At 36.5% G+C, this 22233-nt stretch overlaps 1 protein-coding gene across 2 annotated transcripts in view; it reads right to left on the reverse strand.

Moving 5' to 3' along the window:
* HDX (highly divergent homeobox) overlaps window positions 1-22233 on the reverse strand; it is a 213849-nt gene that overhangs the window by 113143 nt on the left and 78473 nt on the right. For both annotated transcript variants that reach the window (XM_026016767.2, XM_072744989.1), the window contains exon 4: window positions 18669-18722. In XM_026016767.2, the coding sequence (XP_025872552.1) occupies window positions 18669-18722 (54 nt within the window). The remainder of the gene's footprint in view (window positions 1-18668; window positions 18723-22233) is intronic.

Below are 22233 nucleotides of genomic sequence, written 5' to 3' on the forward strand. Positions count from 1 at the left end.
AGTGCCCATCACCCAGTCACCCCAACCCCAGTCCCACCTCTCTTTCCACTACCCCTTGTTCGTTTCCCAGAGTTAGGTGTCTCTCATGTTTTGTCACCCTCACTGATATTTTCACTCATTTTCTCTCCTTTCCCCTTTGTTCCCTTTCACTATTTTTTATATTCCCCAAATGAATGAGACCATATAATTTTTGTCCTTCTCCAATTGACTTATTTCACTCAGCATAATACCCTCCAGTTCCATCCACCTCAAAGCAAATGGTGGGTACTTATCGTTTCTAATGGCTGAGTAATATTCCATTGTATACATATCCCCACATCTTCTTTATCCATTCATCTTTCGATGGATACTGAGGCTCCTACCACAGTTTGACTATTGTGGATGATTTAAGTGTTCTTGCCCAGATTACAGAAGTTTTCAGCTATTGTTTTCTGAAATAAAATTTCTCCTCTCTTATTCCTCTCTTCTAAGTCTGTGCCTGCAAAATATGAATGCTATTACATTTGATGGACTCACTGAGTTCCCTAAATCTATTATTGTGTTCTCATAAATCTTTTTTCTCTTTTGTTCAGCTTAATTATTTTTCATTATTTTGTAATCTAAGTCATTAATTTGTTCCTCTGTTTCATCCAGCTTGCTGTTCATTGCATTGTGCTTGGTTCCCATCTCATTTATCGTATCTTTCCTCTCTGATTAACTCTTTTATCTCTGTGTAAGGGTCTCACTGATGTCTTCCATTGTTTTCTCAAGCCCAGCTAGTACCTTGTCATTATTGCTATAATTTTTCCATCAGTCATGTTAATTCTATTTTGCTTAGATCTCTGGCCATGATCTTATCTTGTTCTTTCATTTGGGAAGAATTCTTCTGTCTTGGCATTTTTTAAGTCTATGCCTTTTACTGTGTGTCAAAAAGCCACTTTTTTTCCTTTTTCCAAGTGTAATGCCTTTATGAATTAGAGGCCATGTATTGTCCGTCACCTGGCACTTCAGAGTGTTTCTGTTGTGTGCTGCATGTGCTTTGCTTTTGTGTTTTGGCTGCTCTATCTTTCGGGCCAGTTCTCTGCTGAGGCCCTTCTTGACTGTTTTGGGCAGTGTTTGGTCCCTGGTCTGTATGTGTCAAGTTTTAACTAGGTGTGCACTGGTCTGCTTGTAAAATGAGACCTGTCCCTAACTTCACCATACCTGAGGACCAGAAGAACTCTGTGGGCAAGAGATGTGGTGTGTGTATGTGTTTGTGCTGCTCTTCAGGGGATGGAGGATGCTGTTCTGGGATTGAAGGATGCATGACTGATAAGTGCAGTCCCACTAGATCACAAGAATGTGGTGCTTGGGGTATACAAGTTAGGCAGCCAGTGTCAGCACTGCACTGCTTCACACAGGGGCTCTGTGTTTATGCTGAAGGTTGGGGTAAGGAAATTGCACAAGCCAGCTCCTTTGTTTCTGGAGAGGTGTCTCTGAATAGTGCCTGACAAGGATACACTTGGAGAAGAGCAAATAATCTCCTCCCTGTGGCTCCAGGCACTCTCTGATTACTGTTTCCATGCTGTCTCTCCCTGGGTTGTTTGCCTGCCTTTTCTCCAGGAGCAGGGCAGTGCTCTTTGGGCTCTATCCCAGCCAAGCGCACTGACCTTTAAAATTCCAGGCTTTAAGCCTTGCTGTTTGCAAGAACTCATGAAATTCAGGCCCCTCATTTTCCAAATCAGTGGCTTTGGGGAAACGTTCTCCTTATAGGTTCCCATGTGCTTCTCCGTGTCTCACGCTTCTCCATGACCACAACTCCTTGCCCTGAATGATGCATATGATTCATTTCTCCCCTAAACTATATGTCTGCACTTCCTACCTTCTTCAGTGTGGCCTCCCCTCTCCCTTTAGTTGTGGAGACTTTTGTCTCAATCTTCAGATCTATTTCTGTGACATTTAGGATGATTTGATAGATATCTAGTTATGTTCATGGGGTGAGTTAAGTCTAGGCTTCCCCTATTCTCCTGCCATCTTTCTCTCCCCCAAATACAGCTATGTTTTTTTTTTCAAAGTAGAAGTTGTTTTGGCTTTTTATATACTTTGTTTTTCTTTCATTCTAATTTATTTTTATGTGTATATATATTTTTATTTTTTGTACATTTTTTATTGGAGTTCGATATGCCAACTTATAGTATAATACCCAGTGCTCATCCTGTCAAGTGCCCCCCCCCAGTGCCCACCTCCCCTTCCACTACCCATTGTTCATTTCCCAGAGTTAGGAGTCTCTCATGTTCTGTCACCCTCTCTGATTTCTCCCACTCATTTTCTCTCCTTTGTCCTATAATCCCTTTACTAATTTTTATATTCCCCATATGAGTGAAACCATGTGATGATTGTTCTCTGATTGACGTACTTCACTCAGCATAATACCCTCTAGTTCCAACCATGTTGAAGCAAATGGTGGGTATTCATCGTTTCTAATGGCTGAGAAATATTCCATTATATGTATATACTTTGAATTACAATATAAATTTTAGTAATTTTTTTCATTTTCTTTTTTTTCATTTTCTACAAAAAAAAACCTGTGCTTTGTTTAGAGCTGTTGTGAATATATAGATAAATATGGAGAAAATAGGATTTTAGGAATATTAAATATCTTGATCCTGAAATATATCTTAATTAATTTAAGCCTTTAAATTTTACCAAGAAATAGTAACTGTTTTAATTTTGGAGTTTGTCAGGTCTATCCCTTGTTTCTTTTAAAAATTTTTTTTATTATTATTTATTTATGATAGTCACAGAGAGAGAGAGAGAGAGAGAGAGGCAGAGACACAGGCAGAGGGAGAAGCAGGCTCCATGCACTGGGAGCCCGATGTGGGATTCGATTCCAGGTCTCCAGGATCGCGCCCTGGGCCAAAGGCAGGCGCCGAACCGCTGCGCCACCCAGGGATCCCCTATCCCTTGTTTTTTAATATTTCTATGATATTTTCAATTTTTTAAAATTTCAATTTGATTATTTTTTGGATTGTAAATACACATCTTACATCCTATATCTTTCTAAACTCATTTATTTCTAGTTGAAATAGATGAATTCTAGTTGAAATTTATGAATTCTATTGAATTATCTAAATAAATGATCATATCATCTAGGAATAAGGATACTTTCAATTCTTCCTTCCAATTTGAATATTTTTTTCTTGTCTTACAGCACTGTCTATAATTTCACTTTCAATTCTTCCTTCCAATTTGAATATTTTTTTCTTGTCTTACAGCACTGTCTATAATTCCCAACACCTATGTAAGTGGTGAGAGTGGGTATCTATGTTTTGTATTTGACCTTAGCAAGGAATCACTCGGCTTTTCAAAATCAAGTATGATGTTAAGTATAGGTATTTTGTGCATGCAATTTATAAAGTTGAGGAAGTTCCCTTCTACTTACAGTTTTCTGAGTGTTTATCAATAATGGATGTTAGATTTTGTCAGATGTTCTTTCTGCCTCAATTGATATAACCACATAAATATTCTTTTTATTTGGTAGTGTCATGACTATGTTGATTTTTTAATGTTAAACTAAACGTGTATTGCTGGGATAAACTCCACTGGATCCAAACTGCTTGATGAAGTCTTTCAATTGATATATATCTGGAAAAAAGTCCTTATTTCATGATCAGTTGTGAATGATATTCTAGTTGGTAAAACAGTCTGATTGAGTTTTTCTTCCAGTGATTTAATAAAAGTACTGTGCCACTGTCTTATCACCGTATTGTTTCTCATGAAAAACCTGATACTATCTTTTCTCTGTTCATAACATCTTTCTCTGGCAGCTTTTTAATTTTTCTCTTTATCATTAGTATTAAAAATTTTTGTGATGTGCCTTTGTATTTCTTGTACTTAAGCTTCTTTGAGCTTCTTGAGTCTGTGTGTTTATAGTTACATCAAATTTGGAACATTTTAATATATTATTTATTCAAATATTTTTCTGTCTCCTCTCCAACTCTTTGAGAGACTTCAATTACAAGATATATTGGGCTACTTGAAATTCTCTCACAGATGACTGATGCTCCTCTTTTAATATTTTCTTTCCATTTCACTTTGGTATTTTGAATTGTTGTCCCTTAAAACTCACTGACGTTTTCTTTTGCAATATATGTTTCCATTAATTCCATCCCATGTTTTCCCCCCACTTTAAACATTGTAGGTTTTATCTCTAGAAGTTTTATTTGTTTTTTTTAATATCTCACACATCTCCATTTAATTTCTAAAACATATAAAATACAGTTAAAATAACTGCACTCATATCCTCTTGTGCTAATTCTAGCATGTGTCAATTCGGGGTCATTTTACTTTAACTATTTTTTCTACTTATCAAGGGGCATATTTTCCTACTTCTCCATGTTTTCCTTTGCTTCTTTTTCTGGTAGTTTTTGATGAATGACAGGCGCTGTAAATTTTACCTTGTTTAGTGCTATATATTTTTAAATTTCCATAAATACTTAAATTTGTTCTGGGTTACTTGGAAACTGACTTGCTTTTAGGATTTGTTAGGGAGAATATGAGCAGTATATAGTTTACAATGAGCTTTTTGTGTGCCTTACAAAATGGTTCAATGGCTCATGAATTGTTTTCCAGTATGGTTGGTAGGAAAAGTCACTATTCCTGGCCCATATGAACACTAACACATTTCTAATCTTTTCAGATGGGTCTTTTTCCAGACTTAGTTTCTCCATACACAGGGGTAACCAGTATTCAGTTGACTATTCAAGGATAAGCTTCTGCAGATTTCCTGAATTCTCTCTATGTGTAGCTCTCTCCACTCCAATAGTCTGTCCAGCAAATTTTAGTCATTTTGTTCTCCCTGGCCTAAAAAAGTTCCATCTTTTCAACTGAAGGAGTCCGTTTAGGCTCCACTTGGGCTTTTCCTCCCTACATCAGAGTCTAGTAGGTTTCTGAAGATAGTAATAAATGCCAGGAAGCTTTAGCATCACTATTGTTCATTGCTGTGGTAGTCTCTAAGGTGGCAACCTCATTATCCTACCACCTGGTATTCATATCTTTGTATAATCTCTTCCTCTTAATATGGGAGGGATTTGCAATCTGCTGCTAACCAACAGAATATAGTAAAAATGACCGGATGTCACTCTTATAATAATGTTACATTATAAGGTACTTTGTCTTGCTAGCAGACTCACTCTAGATTCTAGAGACACTCCTTGATTGCTTGAAAACATAAGTGGAAATATTTTTAAAAACCTATATGACAAGAAACTGTGAGAGGCATATAGGACCTGTGGATAAACTCTAGGAACTAAGAAATGCCCACTAGAACTGTAGGAAGCCTCTTCTAGGATATGAGAGTAACGTCTACGTAAAAACCAACAATATGCCAAAGCCTCAGACTCACAAAGAATGTATTGTTCCAACAATATGTGTGAAGTTAAAAGTATATTCATTTTCATTCAAGCCCCTACATGTGAATACAATCTAGCCACCCCCTTAATTAGCATCCTTGTGAGACCTTAAGCATGAAATCCAGCTAAGGTATGCCTGGACTCCTGACTCACAGAAATGGTGAGATAATAGATGCATATTATTTTAAGTACTAAGATTGTGGCAATTTGTTACGCAGCAATAGATAACTAATGCCAGGTGTCCAGTGTTTTGAACATTTTTGATTCATATATTTAGGTCAGTTTTCCAGTTATTTCAGGTAGGAACATAAATCCAGTATTATTCTATATAGGTCAGAAGTGGAAATTGATGCATCAGATTTTAAATTTTAATTTAAAATAATGAAATAAAAGTGTGAAAATTTAGTTCCTCAGCTGCATTAGGCACATTCAAAGTAAGCAACAGTCTAGCTGCATGTGCTAGTGGTAAGCACTCTAATCAAAATATGAATTGAATGAACAAATGGCAGATGTGATTCAGAATTCCCATTCTCAGTCTTCATCTAGTAGAATATGTTTTAAGAGAAAGTAAGTTGAGAAAAATGAGATGAAGTGAAATAAAGACATGGGTTCCAGATTATTTCTACAGCATTGACATTAGATTATTGGTGTCACATAAACTGACAGAGAAAAGTCATGAGGAGGAGGGGCAAGATGCGGGAAGAGTAGGGTCCCCAAATCACCTGTCCCCACCAAATTACCTAGATAACCTTCAAATCATCCCGAAAATCTACGAATTCGGCCTGATATTTAAAGAGAGAACAGCTGGAATGCTACAGTGAGAAGAGTTCACACTTCTATCAAGGTAGGAAGACGGGGAAAAAAGAAATAAAGAAACAAAAGGCATCCAAGGGGGAAGGGCGCCATGAGGAGCCTGGCTAAGGCCGGGCGAGTGCCTGACCCCATGGCAAGAGAGCCCCGTCCCAGAGAAGCAGGAGCTGCACCAATCTTCCCAGACTGAGAGCTCCGTAGTTCTGTGGGAGGTGAATCCAGGGCTCCAGAGCTGGCTGCCGCCACTGCGGGATGTTGCTCCTGGGGCCTCACAGGGTGAACAAACCCCACTGAGCCCTGCACCAGGCAGGGGGCAGAGCAGCTCTCCCAAGTGCTAACACCTGAAAATCAGCACAACAGCCCCTCCCCCAGAAGACCAGCTAGACGGACAAGTTCCAGGGGAAGTCAAGAGACTTAAAGTATACAGAATCAGAAGATACTCCCCGTGTTTTTATTTTTCGTTTTGATTTCTATTTGCTTCCCCAACCCTTTTTTTTTCATTCTTTCTTTTTCTTTCTCCTTTTCTTCTCCTTTTTTTTTCTTTTTTTCTTCCTTTTTTCTTTTTTCTTATTCTGTTTTCTTTCCTTCTTTCTCCACTCTCTTTTTCCCCTTTTCCCAATACAACTTGTTTTTGACCACTCTTCCCTGAGCAAAATGACTAGAAGGAAAACCTCACCTCAAAAGAAAGAATCAGAAACAATCCTCTCTCCCACAGAGTTACAAAATCTGGATTACAATTCAATGTCAGAAAGCCAATTCAGAAGCACTATTATACAGCTGCTGGTGGCTCTAGAAAAAAGCATAAAGGACTCAAGAAACTTCATGACAGCAGAATTTAGATCTAATCAGGCAGAAATTAAAAATCAATTGAATGAGACGCAATCCAAACTAGAAGTCGTAACGACGAGGGTTAACGAGGTGGAAGAATGAGTGAGTGATATAGAAGACAAGTTGATGGCAAAGAGGGAAACTGAGGAAAAAAGAGACAGGCAATTAAAAGACCATGAGGATAGATTAAGGGAAATAAATGACAACCTGAGGAAGAAAAACCTACGTTTAATTGGGGTTCCTGAGGGCGACAAAAGGGCCAGAGGTCCAGAATATGTATTTGAACAAATCATATCTGAAAACCTTCCTAATCTGGGAAGGGAAACAGGCATTCAGATCCAGGAAATAGAGAGATCCCCCCCCTAAAATCAATAAAAACCGATCAAACCTCGACATTTAATACTTAAGCTTGCAAATTCCAAAGATAAAGAGAAGATCCTTAAAGCAGCAAGAGACAAGAAATCCCTGACTTTTATGGGGAGGAGAATTAGGGTAACAGTAGACCTCTCTACAGAGACCTGGCAGGCCAGAAAGGGCTGGCAGGATATCTTAAGGATCCTAAATGAGAAGAACATGCAACCAAGAATACTTTATCCAGCAAGGCTCTCATTCAAAATGGAAGGAGAGATAACGACCTTCTAAGAGAAGCAGGAACTGAAAGAATATGTGACCTCCAAACCACCTCTGCAAGGAATTTTAAGGGGGACTCTTAAAATTCCCCTTTAAGAAGAAGTTCAGTGGAACAATCCACAAAAACAAGGACTGAATAGATATCATGATGACACTAAACATATCTTTCAATAGTAACTCTGAACATGACGGGATTAATGACCCCAATAAAGGTGCAGGGTTTCAGACTGGATAAAAAAGCAGGAACCATCTATTTGCTGTCTACAAGACACTCATTTTAGACAAAGGGACACCTACAGCCTGAAAATAAAAGGTTGGAGAACCATTTAACAATCAAATGGCCCTCAAAAGAAAGCAGAGGTAGCCATCCTTATATCAGATAAACTAAAATTTACCCCGAAGACTGTAGTGAGCAACGAAGAGGGACACTATCTCATACTCAAGGGTCTATCCAAAAAGAGGACTTAACAATCCTCAATATATATGCTCCGAATGTGCAAGCTGCCAATATTTAAATCTATTAATAACCAAAGTGAAGAAATACTTAGATAATAATACACTTATACTTGGTGACTTCAATCTAGCTCGTTCTATACTTGATAGGTCTTCTAAGCACAACATCTCCAAAGAAACGAGAGCTTTAAATGATACACTGGACCAGATGGATTTCACAGATATCTACAGAACTTTACATCCAAACTCAACTGAATACACATTCTTCTCAAGTGCACATGGAACTTTCTCCAGAATAGACCACATACTGGGTCACAAATCAGGTCTTAACCAATATCAAAAGATTGGGATCCTCCCCTGGATATTTTCAGAACAAAATGATTTGAAACTAGAAGTAAATCACAAGAAGAAGTTTGGAAGGGTTTCAAACACGTGGAGGTTAAGGACCATCCTGCTAAAAGATGAAAGGGTCACCAGGAAATTAAAGAAAAATTAAAAATATTCCTGGAAACTAATGAGAATGAAGATACAACCGTTCAAAATCTTTGGATGCAGCAAAAGCAGTCCTGAGGGGGAAATACATCGCACTATAAGCATCCATTTAAAAACTGGAAAGAACACAAATACAAAAGCTAACATTACACATAAAGGAGCTAGAGAAAAAACAGCAAATAGATCCTACACCCAGCAGAAGAAGAGAGTTAATAAAGATTCGAGCAGAACTCAACGAAATCGAGACCAGACGAACTCTGGAACAGATCAACAGAACCAAGAGTTGGTTCTTTGAAAGAATTAATAAGATAGATAAACCATTAGCCAGTGTTATTAAAAAGAAGAGAGAGAAGATTCAAATTAATAAAATCATGAATGAGAAAGGAGAGATCACTACCAACACCAAGGAAACACAAACGATTTTAAAAACATATTATGAACAGCTATACGCCAATAAATTAGGCAATCTAGAAGAAATGGACGCATTCCTGGAAAGCCCCAAACTACTAAAACTGGAACAGGAAGAAATAGAAAACCTGAACAGGCCAAGAACCAGGGAGGAAATTGAAGCAGTCATCAAAACCTCCCAAGACACAAAAGTCCAGGGCCAGATGGCTTCCCAGGGGAATTCTATCAAACGTTTAAGGAAGAAACCATACCTATTGTACTGAAGCTGTTTGGAAAGATAGAAAGAGATGGAGTACTTCCAAATTCATTCTATGAGGCCAGCATCACCTTAATTCCAAAACCAGACAAAGAACCAACCAAAAAGGAGAATTACGGACCAATATCCCTGATGAACATAGATGCAAAAATTCTCAACAAGATACTAGCCAATAGGATCCAACTGTATATTAAGAAAATTATTCACCATGACCAAGTAGGATTTATTCCTGGGACACAAGGCTGGTTCAACACTTGTAAAACAATCAATGTGATTCATCATATCAGCAAGAGAAAAACCAAGAACCATATGATCCTGTCAGTAGATGCAGAGAAAGCATTTGACAAAATACAGAATACATTCCTGATCAAAACACTTCAGAGTGTAGGGATAGAGGGAACATTCCTAAACATCTTAAAAGCCATCTACGAAAAGGCCACAGCAAATATCATTCTCAATGGGGAAGCACTGGGAGCCTTTCCCCTAAGATCAGGAACAAGACAGGGGTGTCCACTCTCAGCACTGCTATTCAACATAGTGTTGCAAGTCCTCGCCTCAGCAATCAGACAACTAAAAGACATTAAAGGCATTCAAATAGGCAAAGAAGAAGTCAAACTCTCCCTCTTCGCCGATGACATGATACTCTACATAGAAAACCCAAAAGCCTCCACCCCAAGATTCCTAGAACTCATACAGCAATTTGGTAGCGTGGCAGGATACAAAATCAATGCCCAGAAATCAATGGCATTTCTATACACTAACAATGTGACTGAAGAAAGAGAAATTAAGGAGTCAATCCCATTTACAATTGCACCCAAAAGCATAAGATACCTAGGAATAAACCTAACCAAAGAGGTAAAGAATCTTTACCCTAAAAACTATAGAACACTTCTGAAAGAAATTGAGGGAGACACAAAGAGATGGAAAAATATTCCATGCTCATGGATTGGCAGAATTAATATTGTGAAAATATCAATGTTACCCAGGGCAATTTACACGTTTAATGCAATTCCTATGAAAATACCATGGACTTTCTTCAGAGAGTTAGAAAAAATTATTTTAAGATTTGTGTGGAATCAGAAAAGACCCCGAATAGCCAGGGGAATTTTAAAAAAGAAAACCATAGCTGGGGGCATCACAATGCCAGATTTCAGGTTGTACTACAAAGCTGTGGTCATCAAGACACTGTGGTACTGGCACAAAAACAGACACATGGATCAATGGAACAGAATGGAGAACCCAGAAGTGGACCCTCAAATTTATGGTCAACTAATATTCAATAAAGGAGGAAAGACTATCCATTGGAAGAAAGATAGTCTCTTCAATAAATGGTGCTGGGAAAATTGGACATCCACATGCAGAAGAATGAAACTAGACCACTCTCTTTCACCATACACAAGGATAAACTCAAAACGGATGAAAGATCTAAATGTGAGACAAGATTCCATTCAAAATCCTAGAGGAGAACACAGGCAACACCCTTTTTGAACTCAACCACAGTAACTTCTTGCAAGATACATTCACGAAGGCAAAAGAAACAAAAGCAAAAATCAACTATTAGGACTTCATCAAGATAAGAAGCTTTTACACAGCAAAGGATACAGTCAACAAAACTAAAAGACAACCTCCAGAATAGGAGAAGATATTTGCAAATGACCTATCAGATAAAGGGCTAGTTTCCAAGATCTATAAAGAACTTATGAAACTCAACAGCAAAGAAACAAACAATGCAATCATGAAACGGGCAAAAGACACGAAGAGAAGTATCACAGAAGAAGACCTAGACATGGCCAACATGCACATGAGAAAACGCTCTGCATCACTTGCCATCCGGGAAATACAAATCAAAACCCCAATGAGATACCACCTCACTCCAGTGAGAATGGGGGAAATTAACAAGGCAGGAAACCACAAATGTTGGAGAGGATGCAGAGAAAAGGGAACCCTCTTACACTGTTGGTGGGAATGTGAACTGGTGCAGCCACTCTGGAAAAGTGTGTGGAGGTTCCTCAAAGAGTTAAAAATAGACCTGCCCTACGACCCAGCAATTGCACTGTTGGGGATTTACCCCAAAGTTTCAGATGCAATGGAACGCCGGGACACCTGCACCCTGATGTTTAAAGCAGCAATGTCCACAATAGCCAAACTGTGGAAGGAGCCTCAGTGTCCATTGAAAGATGAATGGATAAAGAAGATGTGGTTTATGTATACAATGGAATATTACTCAGCCATTAGAAACGACAAATACCCACCATTTGCTTCAACGTGGTTGGAACTGGAGGGTATTATGCTGAGTGAAGTAAGTCAATTGGAGAAGGACAAACAGTTTATGTTCTCTTTATTTGGGGAATATAAATAATAGTGAAAGGGAATAATATAAAGGAAGGGAGAAGAAATGTGTGGGAAATATCAGGAAGGGAGACAGAACATAAAGACTCCTAACTCTGGGAAACGAACTAGGGGTGGTGGAAGGGGAGGAGGGCGGGGGGTGGGGGTGAATGGGTGACAGGCACTGAGGGGGACACTTGACGGGATGAGCACTGGGTGTTATTCTGTATGTTGGTAAATTGAACACCAATAAAAATTAATTTATTAAAAAAATAGAAGATGTGGTTTATGTGTACAATGGGATATTACTCACTTATTAGAAACGACAAATACCCACCATTTGCTTCAACATGAATGGAACTGGAGGGTATTATGCTGAGTGAAGTAAGTCAATCGGAGAAGGACAAACATTGTATGTTCTCCTTCATTTGGGGAATATAAATAATAGTGAAAGGGAATAGAATGGAAGGGAGTAGAAATGTGTGGGAAATATCAGAAAGGGAGATAGAACAAAGACTCCTAACTCTTGGAAACGAACTAGGGGTGGTGGAAGTGTAGGAGGGTGGGTGGTGGTGGTGAATGGATGACGTGCACTGAGGGGGGCACTTGACGGGATGAGCACTGGGTGTTATTCTGTATGTTGGCAAATTGAACACCAATAAAACTTAAATTTATTATAAAAAAAAAAGAAAAGTCATGAATTATGGATGATTGGGGACAGAAGCTAAAGAGAAGAGGAACTTTAAAGACATGTCTGTTTTTAAAAAAAGAAAATAAAAAAAGACATGTCTGTTTCTGTATGTGTATGAGTGGTATTGAACATAGAAATATAGTTCATCCTAACAATCACTCTAAACCTCAAGTACTCTAACAGTATATTAGTCTTCCCAAATGGATTCATCCTTTTTATTCCTTTTGTTGGTTAATGGAATTTCATTTTCCTAGTCACCATTATAAAGAAAAAAATTAGAAGTCACCTATGATTTCATGTACTCATTCATTCTTTCTACATTGAATCAGTTATCAAGTCCAGTCATTTTTCTCCTTTACATCTATTGTATTCACTCCCTCATTTTATCCTCACTGTTACCGTCTTCATTCAGGTCATCATTTCCTGCTTGGAGTATTGAAATTGTTTTAGAATTGTGTTCCTAGCTTCAGTTTAGTATTTTTCCAACTGCTAAAGGTTTACCAATCTCACTGATTTTTACCCAGAATTATATTGTTTGTTCATTGATTTTATCTATCCCTTTCATATTTTAATTTCCATGATTCCTGCTCTTTTAATTTCCTGCCTTCTGTTTGCTCTGGGTTTGTTTTGTTCACATTTTTCTAGTTTCTTGACATACAAACTTAGATGTTCAATTTGAGTCCTTTCCTCATTTCCAATGTTAGTATGCAGTGTTGCAATGAAAATTTTAGTACTGTTTAAGCTATATCCCACATGTTTTGATTGCTGTATTTTCATTTCTGTGTAGTTATATGTATTTTCTTCTGTGATTCTCTCTTTGATTCATGGATTATTTAGAATCATGTTGTTTAATTTATATGTAATTAGTTAATATTCATATTGTTTTCCTGTTACTCAGTTCTAGTTTGATTCCAGTGAAGTCAGAGTATACAATATGTACGGTTTCAATCTTTTAAAGCTATTGATATTTTTTTTATGGTTTTGGATAAGGTGTATCTTGATGAATGTTCCAAGGACCTTTATTTTTTTTCCAAGGACCTTTAAAAGCTATATGTTCTCTTCTTGTTGGGTGGAGTATTTTATACATGTTCTATATATTTTTATTAGATCTTACTGGTTGATTGTGTTGTTCAAATCTTCTTTGTCCTTATTGATTTTCTGTCTCGTAGTTTTATCAGTTTCTGAGAAGACAGTGTTGAAGTACCAATCTATAATTGTATACTTGCCTATTATCCTTCCTTCTCTATCAGTTTTAGCTTCAGGCATTTTGAAGATCTATTTCTTTTGTACAATTTTAGGATTGATAGGTCTTCCTGGTGAGTATATCATTTTACAGTATATAATTACTTCTCTTTATCTAGTAATTATTTATTTTAAAGTCTATTTTAGTTTTATTGATTGCTTCCTTTGCTGTACAGAAGCTTTTTTTATCTTGATGAGGTCCCACTAGTTCATTTTTGCTTGTTTCATTTACCTATGGTGATGTGTCTAGGAAGAGGTTGCTGCCTGTGTTCTCCTCTAGGATTTTGTTTTTTTGTTTGTTTGTTTGTTTTTGTTTTTTTGTTTGTTTGTTTGTTTTTTCCTCTAGGATTTTGATGGTTTCCTGTGTCACACTTAGATTTTTCATCTGGTTTGAATTTACTTTCTTCTGTAGTGTAGGAAAGTGGTCCAGGTTTATTCTTCCGCATGTTTCTGTCCAGTTTTCCCAACAGCATTTGATGCAGAGATTGTCTTTTTCAAATTGGGTATTCTTTCAGCTTTGTTGAACTTTATTTGACCATATATTTATGGGTCCAATTCTGAGTTTTCTATTCTGTTCCATTGCCTATGTGTCTGTTTTTGTGCCTGTACCAGAATGTCTTGACAATCAAAGCTTTGTAATATTGCTTGGTGTCTGCAATCATGATGTCTCAAGCTTTGGTTTTCTTTTTCAGGATTGCTTTGGCTATTCAGGGTCTTTTTTGGTTCCATACAAATTTTAGGACTGTTGTTATAGATCTGTGAAAAATGCTGGTGGTATTTTTTAATTTATTATTTTAAATCCAGTTAGCCAGCATGTAGTACATAGTTTTAATGTAGAGAGAAGCAATCAATAAAGCAAAAAGGCAGCCCATGGAAGATATTTGCATAATATATGATAAAGGGTTAGTATCCAAAACCTATAAGGAACTTACCAAACACAACATCTAAAAAAACAAATAATCCAGTTAAGAAATGGACAGAAGAGATGAATAGATCCTTTTACAAAGAAGACATTCAGATATTAAAACATGCTCGGGAGTGCCTGGGTGGCTCAGTTGTTGAGTGTCTGCCTTTGGCTCAAGCTGTGATCCCTGTGTCCCGGGATCAAGTCCTGAATCAGGATCCCCACAGGAAGCCTACTTCTCCCTCTGCCTATGTCTCTGCCTCTCTCTGTTTCTCATGAATAAACAAAATCTTTAAAAAAGAACATGTTTGACATCACTCATCATCAGGGAAATACAAGCCAAAACTACAGTGAGATACCACTTCACATCTATCAGAATGAATATATTTAACAACTCAGGAAACAACAGATATTGTCAAAGATGGGGAGAAAGAGAAACTTTCTGGTGGGAAAGAGAAACTGTCAGTGGGAATGCAAACTGGTAATGGCATTCTGGAAAACAGTATGGAGGTTGCTCAAACAGTAAAAAAAGAGAACTATCCTGTGATTTAGTAATTGCACTACTGGGCATTTAAGTAAGTGATACAAAAATATAAATTTGAACGTGTATATTCTCCCCAATGTTTACAGCAGCATTATCAACAATAGGCCAACAATGAAAACAACCCAAATATTCATCGAATAATGAATGGATAAAGATGTGAGATTTATGTACATGTATATACATGTGTGTATACATACATATGTATGCATATATAAATGAATATTACTCAGCTAATACAAAAATGAAATCTTGCCATATGAAACAACGTGGATAGAACAAGAATGTATTATGCTAAGTGAATTAAATTGGTCAGAGAAAGAAAAGTACCATTTGATTTCACTAATGTGGAATTTAGAAAATGAAACAGATGACCAAATTGGTAGGGGAAAATAAGAGAGGGAAACAAACCAAAAGAGATTCTAAAAAATAGAGAACAAACTGAGGGTTGATGGAGATTGGTGAGCGGGATAGGGGTTAGATGGATGATAGGTATTAAGGCCATATTTTGGGCAGCCCCACTGGCCCAGAGGTTTGGCAATGCCTTCGGCCCGGGGTGTGATCCTGGGGACCCGGGATCGAGTCCCACGTCAGGCTTCCTGCATGTGGCCTGTTTCTCTCTCTGCCTTGTCTCTGCCTCTCTCTCTCTCTGTGTCTCTCATTAATAAATAAAATCATTTTTTAAAAAAAGGACACAGTATAAAATTGGACTGACATTGGTCTCTTTCACTATTTCATATATTCCACATGTAAGTGAAACCATATAATGATCGTCTTTCTCAGACTGACATATTTCACGAAGTGAAATACCTTTCATTTCCATCCATGTCAGTGTAAATGGCAGGTATTTGTCCTTTCTGATGGCTGAATGATATTCTATTGTGTGTGTGTGTGTGTGTGTATGTAGATGATAGATAGATAGATAGATAGATAGATAGATAGATAGATAGATGATAGATAGATGATAGATAGATATGTGTGTATATGTATAATATCTTCTTTACCCATTCATTTTTCAAAGGACATATCAGCTCCTTCCACAGTGGCTATCGTGGATGTTGCTACTATGAACATTGGGGTGCAGGATTTTTGTCAATTCACTACACCTGTATGTAACTTTGGTGTAAATACCCAGTAGTTCAATACCTGGGTCATAGGGTAGCTCTATTTTTAACTTCTTAAGGAATCTCCACACTGTTTTTCCAGAGTGGCAGTACCAGCTTACATTCCCACCAACAGTGCAAGAAGGTTCTCCTTTCTCCACAACTGGTCAACATTTGTTGTTTCCTGTCATACTAATTTTAGCCATTTTCACCGGCGTAAAGTGGCAAGGAATGTGAAGCAATTTTTCACGTGCTTGTTGGAAATGTGTAGGTCTTTTTTTGAGAAATAGTCTGTTCATATCTTCTGCTCATTTCTTGACTGTTCTTGGGTATTGAGTTTGATAAGTTCTTTATAGATCTTGGAAATCTGTGTAGCTGATATGTCACTTGCAATTATCTATTCCCATTGTGTATGTTGTCTTTTAGTTTTGTTGACTGTTTCTTTTACTGTGCAGAAACATTTTATCTTGACAAAGTCCCAATAGTTCATTTTTGCTTTTGTTTCCCTTACCTTCATAGATGTGTCTCACAAGAAGTTGCTGTGGCCAAGTTCAAAACAGTGTTGCCTGTTCTCTTCTAGGATTTTGATCGATTCTTGTCTCACATTTATATCTTTCAACCATTTTGAGTTTATTCTTGTGTATGGTGTAAGAGATGGTCCAGTTTCATTCTTCTGCACGTGGCTGTCCAATTATCCAAACACCATTTATTGAAGAGATTGTCTTTTTTCCACTGGATATTCTTTACTCCTTTGTCAAAGATGAGTTGACCACAATGTTGAGGATCCATGTCTGGGTTCTCTGTTCTGTTCCATTCATCTATGTGTCTGTCTTTGTGTCAGTACCATACTCTCTTGATGATTACAACTTAATAACGTAGTGTCAAGTCTGGCATTGTGATGCCCCCAGCCTTAGTTTTCATTTTCAACATTTGTCTGGCTATTCAGGGTTTTTTTCTGATTCCATACATATCTTAGGATTATTTTTTCCAACTCTGTGAAGAGAGTCCATGGTATTTTGATAGGGATTGCATTGAATGTGTAAATTGCTCTGGGTAGCATAGACATTTTTAAAATATTTATTCTTCCAATCCATGAGAAAGGAATGTTTTTCCATCTCTTTACATCTTCCTTGATTTCTTCATAAGTGTTCTGTAGTATTGGGAGTATAGTTACTTTACCTCTATGGTTAGATTTATTCCTAAATATCTAATGGTTTTGGGTGCCTTAATTTCTCTTTCTTCAGTCTCATTGTTAGTGTATAGAAATACCACTGCCACACTGTACCCTGCCACACTGCTGAATTGCTGTATGGGTTCTAGTGATCTTGGAATAGAGTCTTTTGGGTTTTATAGAAAACAGTATCACATCATCTGCAAACAGGGAGAGTTTGACTTCTTCTTTGCCAATTTGAATGCCTTTTCTTTCTTTTTGTGTCTGCTGTGGCTAGGACTTCTAGTACTATGTTGAATAACAGCAATGAGAGTGGACATCCCTGTCGTGTTCCTGATCTTAGGGGAAAGGCTCCCAGTGTTTCCCCATTGAGAATGATATTCACTGTGGGCTTTCCATAAATGGCTTTTATGATATTGAGGAATGTTCCCTCTATCCCTACACTCTAAAGACTTTTGTTCAGGAATTGATGCTGTATTTTGTCAAATGCTTTCTCTGCTCCTACTCAAAGGATAATATGGTTTTTGTGTTTTATGTTATTGAAGTGATTGCAAAGTCGTTTTATGAATGTTAAACCACCCTTGCATCCCAGGGATAAATCCCACTTGGACATGGTGAATAATCCTCTAAATGTACTGCTGGATCCTATTGGCTAGTATCTTGGTGAGAATTTTTGCATTCATGTTCATCAGGGATATTGGTCTATAATTCTCCTTTTATATATATATTCTCCTTTTATATAGATGTATAGGTCATATGTAGACCAAATGAGTAAGATTCTTTGAGAAAACACAATTTTAATGTTTTTTCAATATTAATATTACACAAATCGCAAAAACTGTAGTAGGAAGTCAGAAAAGCGAAATAAGACTTAAAATACTAGTTACTCATTGCTTCTAAATCCCAAAATGCACTAATAATAAATAGTAATGTGAATTTCTTAATTTTGATTGAGATATTTATATCAATCATGACTCAATTATATGATCAAATTAACTGGGATAATTAGATGTAAAAACATGATACTTTATTAATTATCTTTTTATTGATATATAATTAATATATATTGTTATATCAGTTTCACTATATAGTGTACACTATAATGATCCAACAATTCTACACATTAATCAATGGTCATTATGATAAGTGTACCTCTTAATTTCCTTTATCTATTTCACCTATATCATTTATTACCTTAGAGTGCTTTTTAAAATTGCAAAAACCTGGTCAAAGTTTAGATGGTTTACTGATTACATTTTAGTTAAGGTTACATAGGTAATATATATAAATATGATCTCAAAATATGTCCTTTGAGATAATGCTGTCTTATTGAGATTCAATTTTGCCAACTTTACAAATATCATGACAATTTTCTCAATGTCATTCTTATCAACAGCACAGGGTAAAACCCTGCTTGCTGCTTTAAATAAAATATTACTTACTGCTCTTTTTCTAGAACACCCTGTAATCCAAGGCACAGTAAGGTTTCCTGAAATCTGTGGAAACAACAAATGGAATTTCAGTAAGGTATGAATTGATACTACTTGGAATGCTGATCAACAACAAAGAATTCATATAAGAAAGATGTCAAGATAGGTCTGTATTCAGAGCATATCTCCCACATAGACAATGTCATCTCCTTATTGAACACAACAGATTTAAAGGGCCTTCTTTTGTAGGAAAATTTTAGAATTTGTATAGTTCCCCTGGGAAATTCAAGAAAATTTCTAGGGTGTTGTTGGGGCCTGGAGGTATTCTGTAGACAAGATAATTTTTATAGGGTGGCTCAGTTGGTTAAGCATCTGCCATTGGCTCAGGACATGATCCTGGGGTCTTGAACTCCCTGCTCTGCAGGTAGTCTGCTCTTTCTCTGCCCTTTGCCCCTGTTTGTATCTAACTCTCAAATAAATAAAATCTTATAAAAATAAATTTTTATAGTAAAAATTAAGTACTCTGTAGAATACATAAGTTACAATAATTAAGTTATTAACTATAGTCATCATGCTATGTATTAGTTCTCTAGACTTATCCTACGTAACTGCAAGTTCCTTTTTAAGCAGAAACTACTAAAATGAATAACCAGCAACACCTTATTACATCAGCATTGACACACAAGAAGATAGGTGCTACTCCAGTTGGATTCTGGGAGACCAAGGTGGTCCTGTGAGCTACAGCACAGGGTAGCCTAGATGTAACCATACTTTTTGCTGGCATACATAAATTTTGGGGAACACTCCAAATTCTCCACTTGCCATCTCCTTCCCTTCCAAATAAATACCTCCCGAGAGACTGACAAGTCAAATCAGCTTACTAAATGGTGATGCTGAGAATATGGTATTCACTTGAACACTTATTGTTCTTGATAAAATTATATTTAGTGATGACCTATGAATTAGTATTATGCTTACTGATGAGGAATGATAATCGAACAGACAATTCAAATAGTAATGTCCTTTATTCAAAATTCATGTAAAATATTACTGTCCCTGTTACTAGATCTGAAATTTTGAGTTCAAAATACACCAACATACTAGGGTTAGGCTAAAAAATTTAATTATATAAACTCCAAATAATACTTTTAAGTAAAAAATATCAAAACTAATTTTACTTGAGTTCAAATCCCATTACAGTAACATGGCAATAAACTTTAATGCTTCAGGATCATGAAGTTTTGAGTAACTGATTATTAAGTTGGTAAACTAAAAAGTAAATAAATAAATACATAAATATATAAATACTAAATGGTAAACTGAGTGAATATGAAATTTCTATGGAAAAAATTCTTCAAAATGTATACTTTCTTGTCCTCCCATCAATACTTTGTATATAATATGCTTGCAAAGTAAATTGGTTGCTAGTCTTTTTTAAAAGATTTTTATTTATTTACTCATGAGAGACACACAGAGAGAGGCAGAGACATAGGCAGAAGGAGAAGCAGGCTCCTTTTGGGGAGCCTAATGCAGGACCCCAGACCATGACCTGACGCAAAGGCAAACGCTCAACCACTGAGCCACCCAAGTGCCCCAATTAGTTGCTGGTGCTATGAAGGAGGTGATGCTACTATAATAATCACATGATATAGTCTTGAAAAAATAGAGATATCCAACTATTTTGTATTATCTGTGCATATGCTCCCACCTATTAATGAGGATAATTTGAAACTAGCTATATAAAGTTGCTAAAGAAAACATGTTAAATCAAATGAATTGCAAAAAAGAAAAACCAAAACCCATAAACCAGTAAGCAATAAAAAGTTGCATGTGAAATTAAAAAATGATACATATAATATACATGGCAAACGAATGTCTTTAAAAATGGGCATTATACATTTTAAGAACATAAATGTGGTTTTGAGGAGTGCTTGTGTAGCTCAGTCTGTTAAGCACTCGACTCTTGATTTTGACTCAGGTAATGAACTCAGGGTCATGGAACTGAACCCCACATTCGGCTCCACACTCAGGGCTGAATGCTTGAATGCTTCTCTTCCTCTGCCCCTCCCCTCTACTTGAGCTCCCCCTCTCTCTCTCTGTTTGAAAATAAATAAATGAATTAATTAATTAATTAATTAAATTTGGTTTTCTGCTTAAGTCAATTGTATGTAACCAAGAAAATAGAAAACTCTTATAAGCACTTTCACATACAAATCTTATCAATTCCATGAGCATTAGGAAGAGATGAAGTTTCATACTTTTTAAAAAAATTCTGTGACACCAGTTACAAAATACTCAAATGCTATATTCAACTATCTTCCCCTGTTTACTTCAAATCTTTTTTCAGTTCTTTATGTTTCTGGCAAAATTCAGGAAAGCCAAGGATAGCAGGTAAAATTGTATGCTTTTTTGAATAATAATGCTGTAAAAATATATTCTTCAAATTCGGGTAGTTTTGTTTGGTCAATAGTGATTATAAGATTTCTCCCTCATCAGAAGCTATAAAAATAGTATTTCAAATGAAAAGCATACCACATTTATCATTTAAATGACATTTAAATTCCAAATGCATTTTCTAACACCCTGATTTGGAAAACTGCAAAATTAACTGACAAAGAGAAAAAACTGATTCAACAAATATATTCAAACTTACACATCCAAATGAGTACTGTGTGTTTCAAAGTAGAAAACTTAGGAATTATAAAGTCATTACAATGCTGTTACCATTGTTTAAAACATCTTGGGAACTTTTCTTTCAAAGTTGGTAATCCATAACACCCAGAGACTGTCTCATTATTTTGTATTCCCATTGATTTAACTGAAAATATAAAAGCCCAAATTGGATATAGATATTGTTCACTAAATGTGGCTTAAAATAAATTCTATTTTACAAAATCAAATTCTCCCTCAAATGATGAAGATTTGCCACCACTGAGAGCATTTAAAAAAATCTCATAGGCCTTAAAAGCAATTAAAAAAGAACTTCAATAACTTTTTGACATATTAAACATTATTGAAATAAGTATAGATAGATAACTTTCCAAAGTAACTAATTGAATTCTGTTCAGATATTTATCAGGCATCTCTTCTACAATAGGTGAGTTTTAGGTGCTATTGGAAATAAAAAAAAGATGTGTAAAACATAATTTCCTGGAGGGTAAGAATTATGATACGAGAGGGAAAGTTAAGAAAGGAATGTGAATGACATTAACATAAAGAATACTATGTTAAGTGTCATAAGAAAGGTACAATTTAAATGCAACAGGAGTTCAAGATATGGCAAAATTACTTTAAACTTGCGGAGGACAATCATTATATGGTCTCATTCATTTGGGGAACATAAATAATAGTGAAAGGGAATAAAGGGGAAAGGAGGAAAAATAAGTTGGAAATATCAGAAAGGGAGACAGAACATGGAAGACTCCAAACTCTGGGAAACGAACTAGGGGTGGTGGAAGGGGAGGTGGGCGGGGGGTGGGGGTGACTGGGTGGCAGGCACTGAGGTGGGCACTTGATGGGATGAGCACTGGGTGTCATTCTATATGTTGGCAAATTGAACACCAATAAAAATAAATTT

The sequence above is a fragment of the Vulpes vulpes genome, chromosome X, assembly GCF_048418805.1.
Source record: "Vulpes vulpes isolate BD-2025 chromosome X, VulVul3, whole genome shotgun sequence".
NCBI lineage: Eukaryota > Metazoa > Chordata > Mammalia > Carnivora > Canidae > Vulpes > Vulpes vulpes.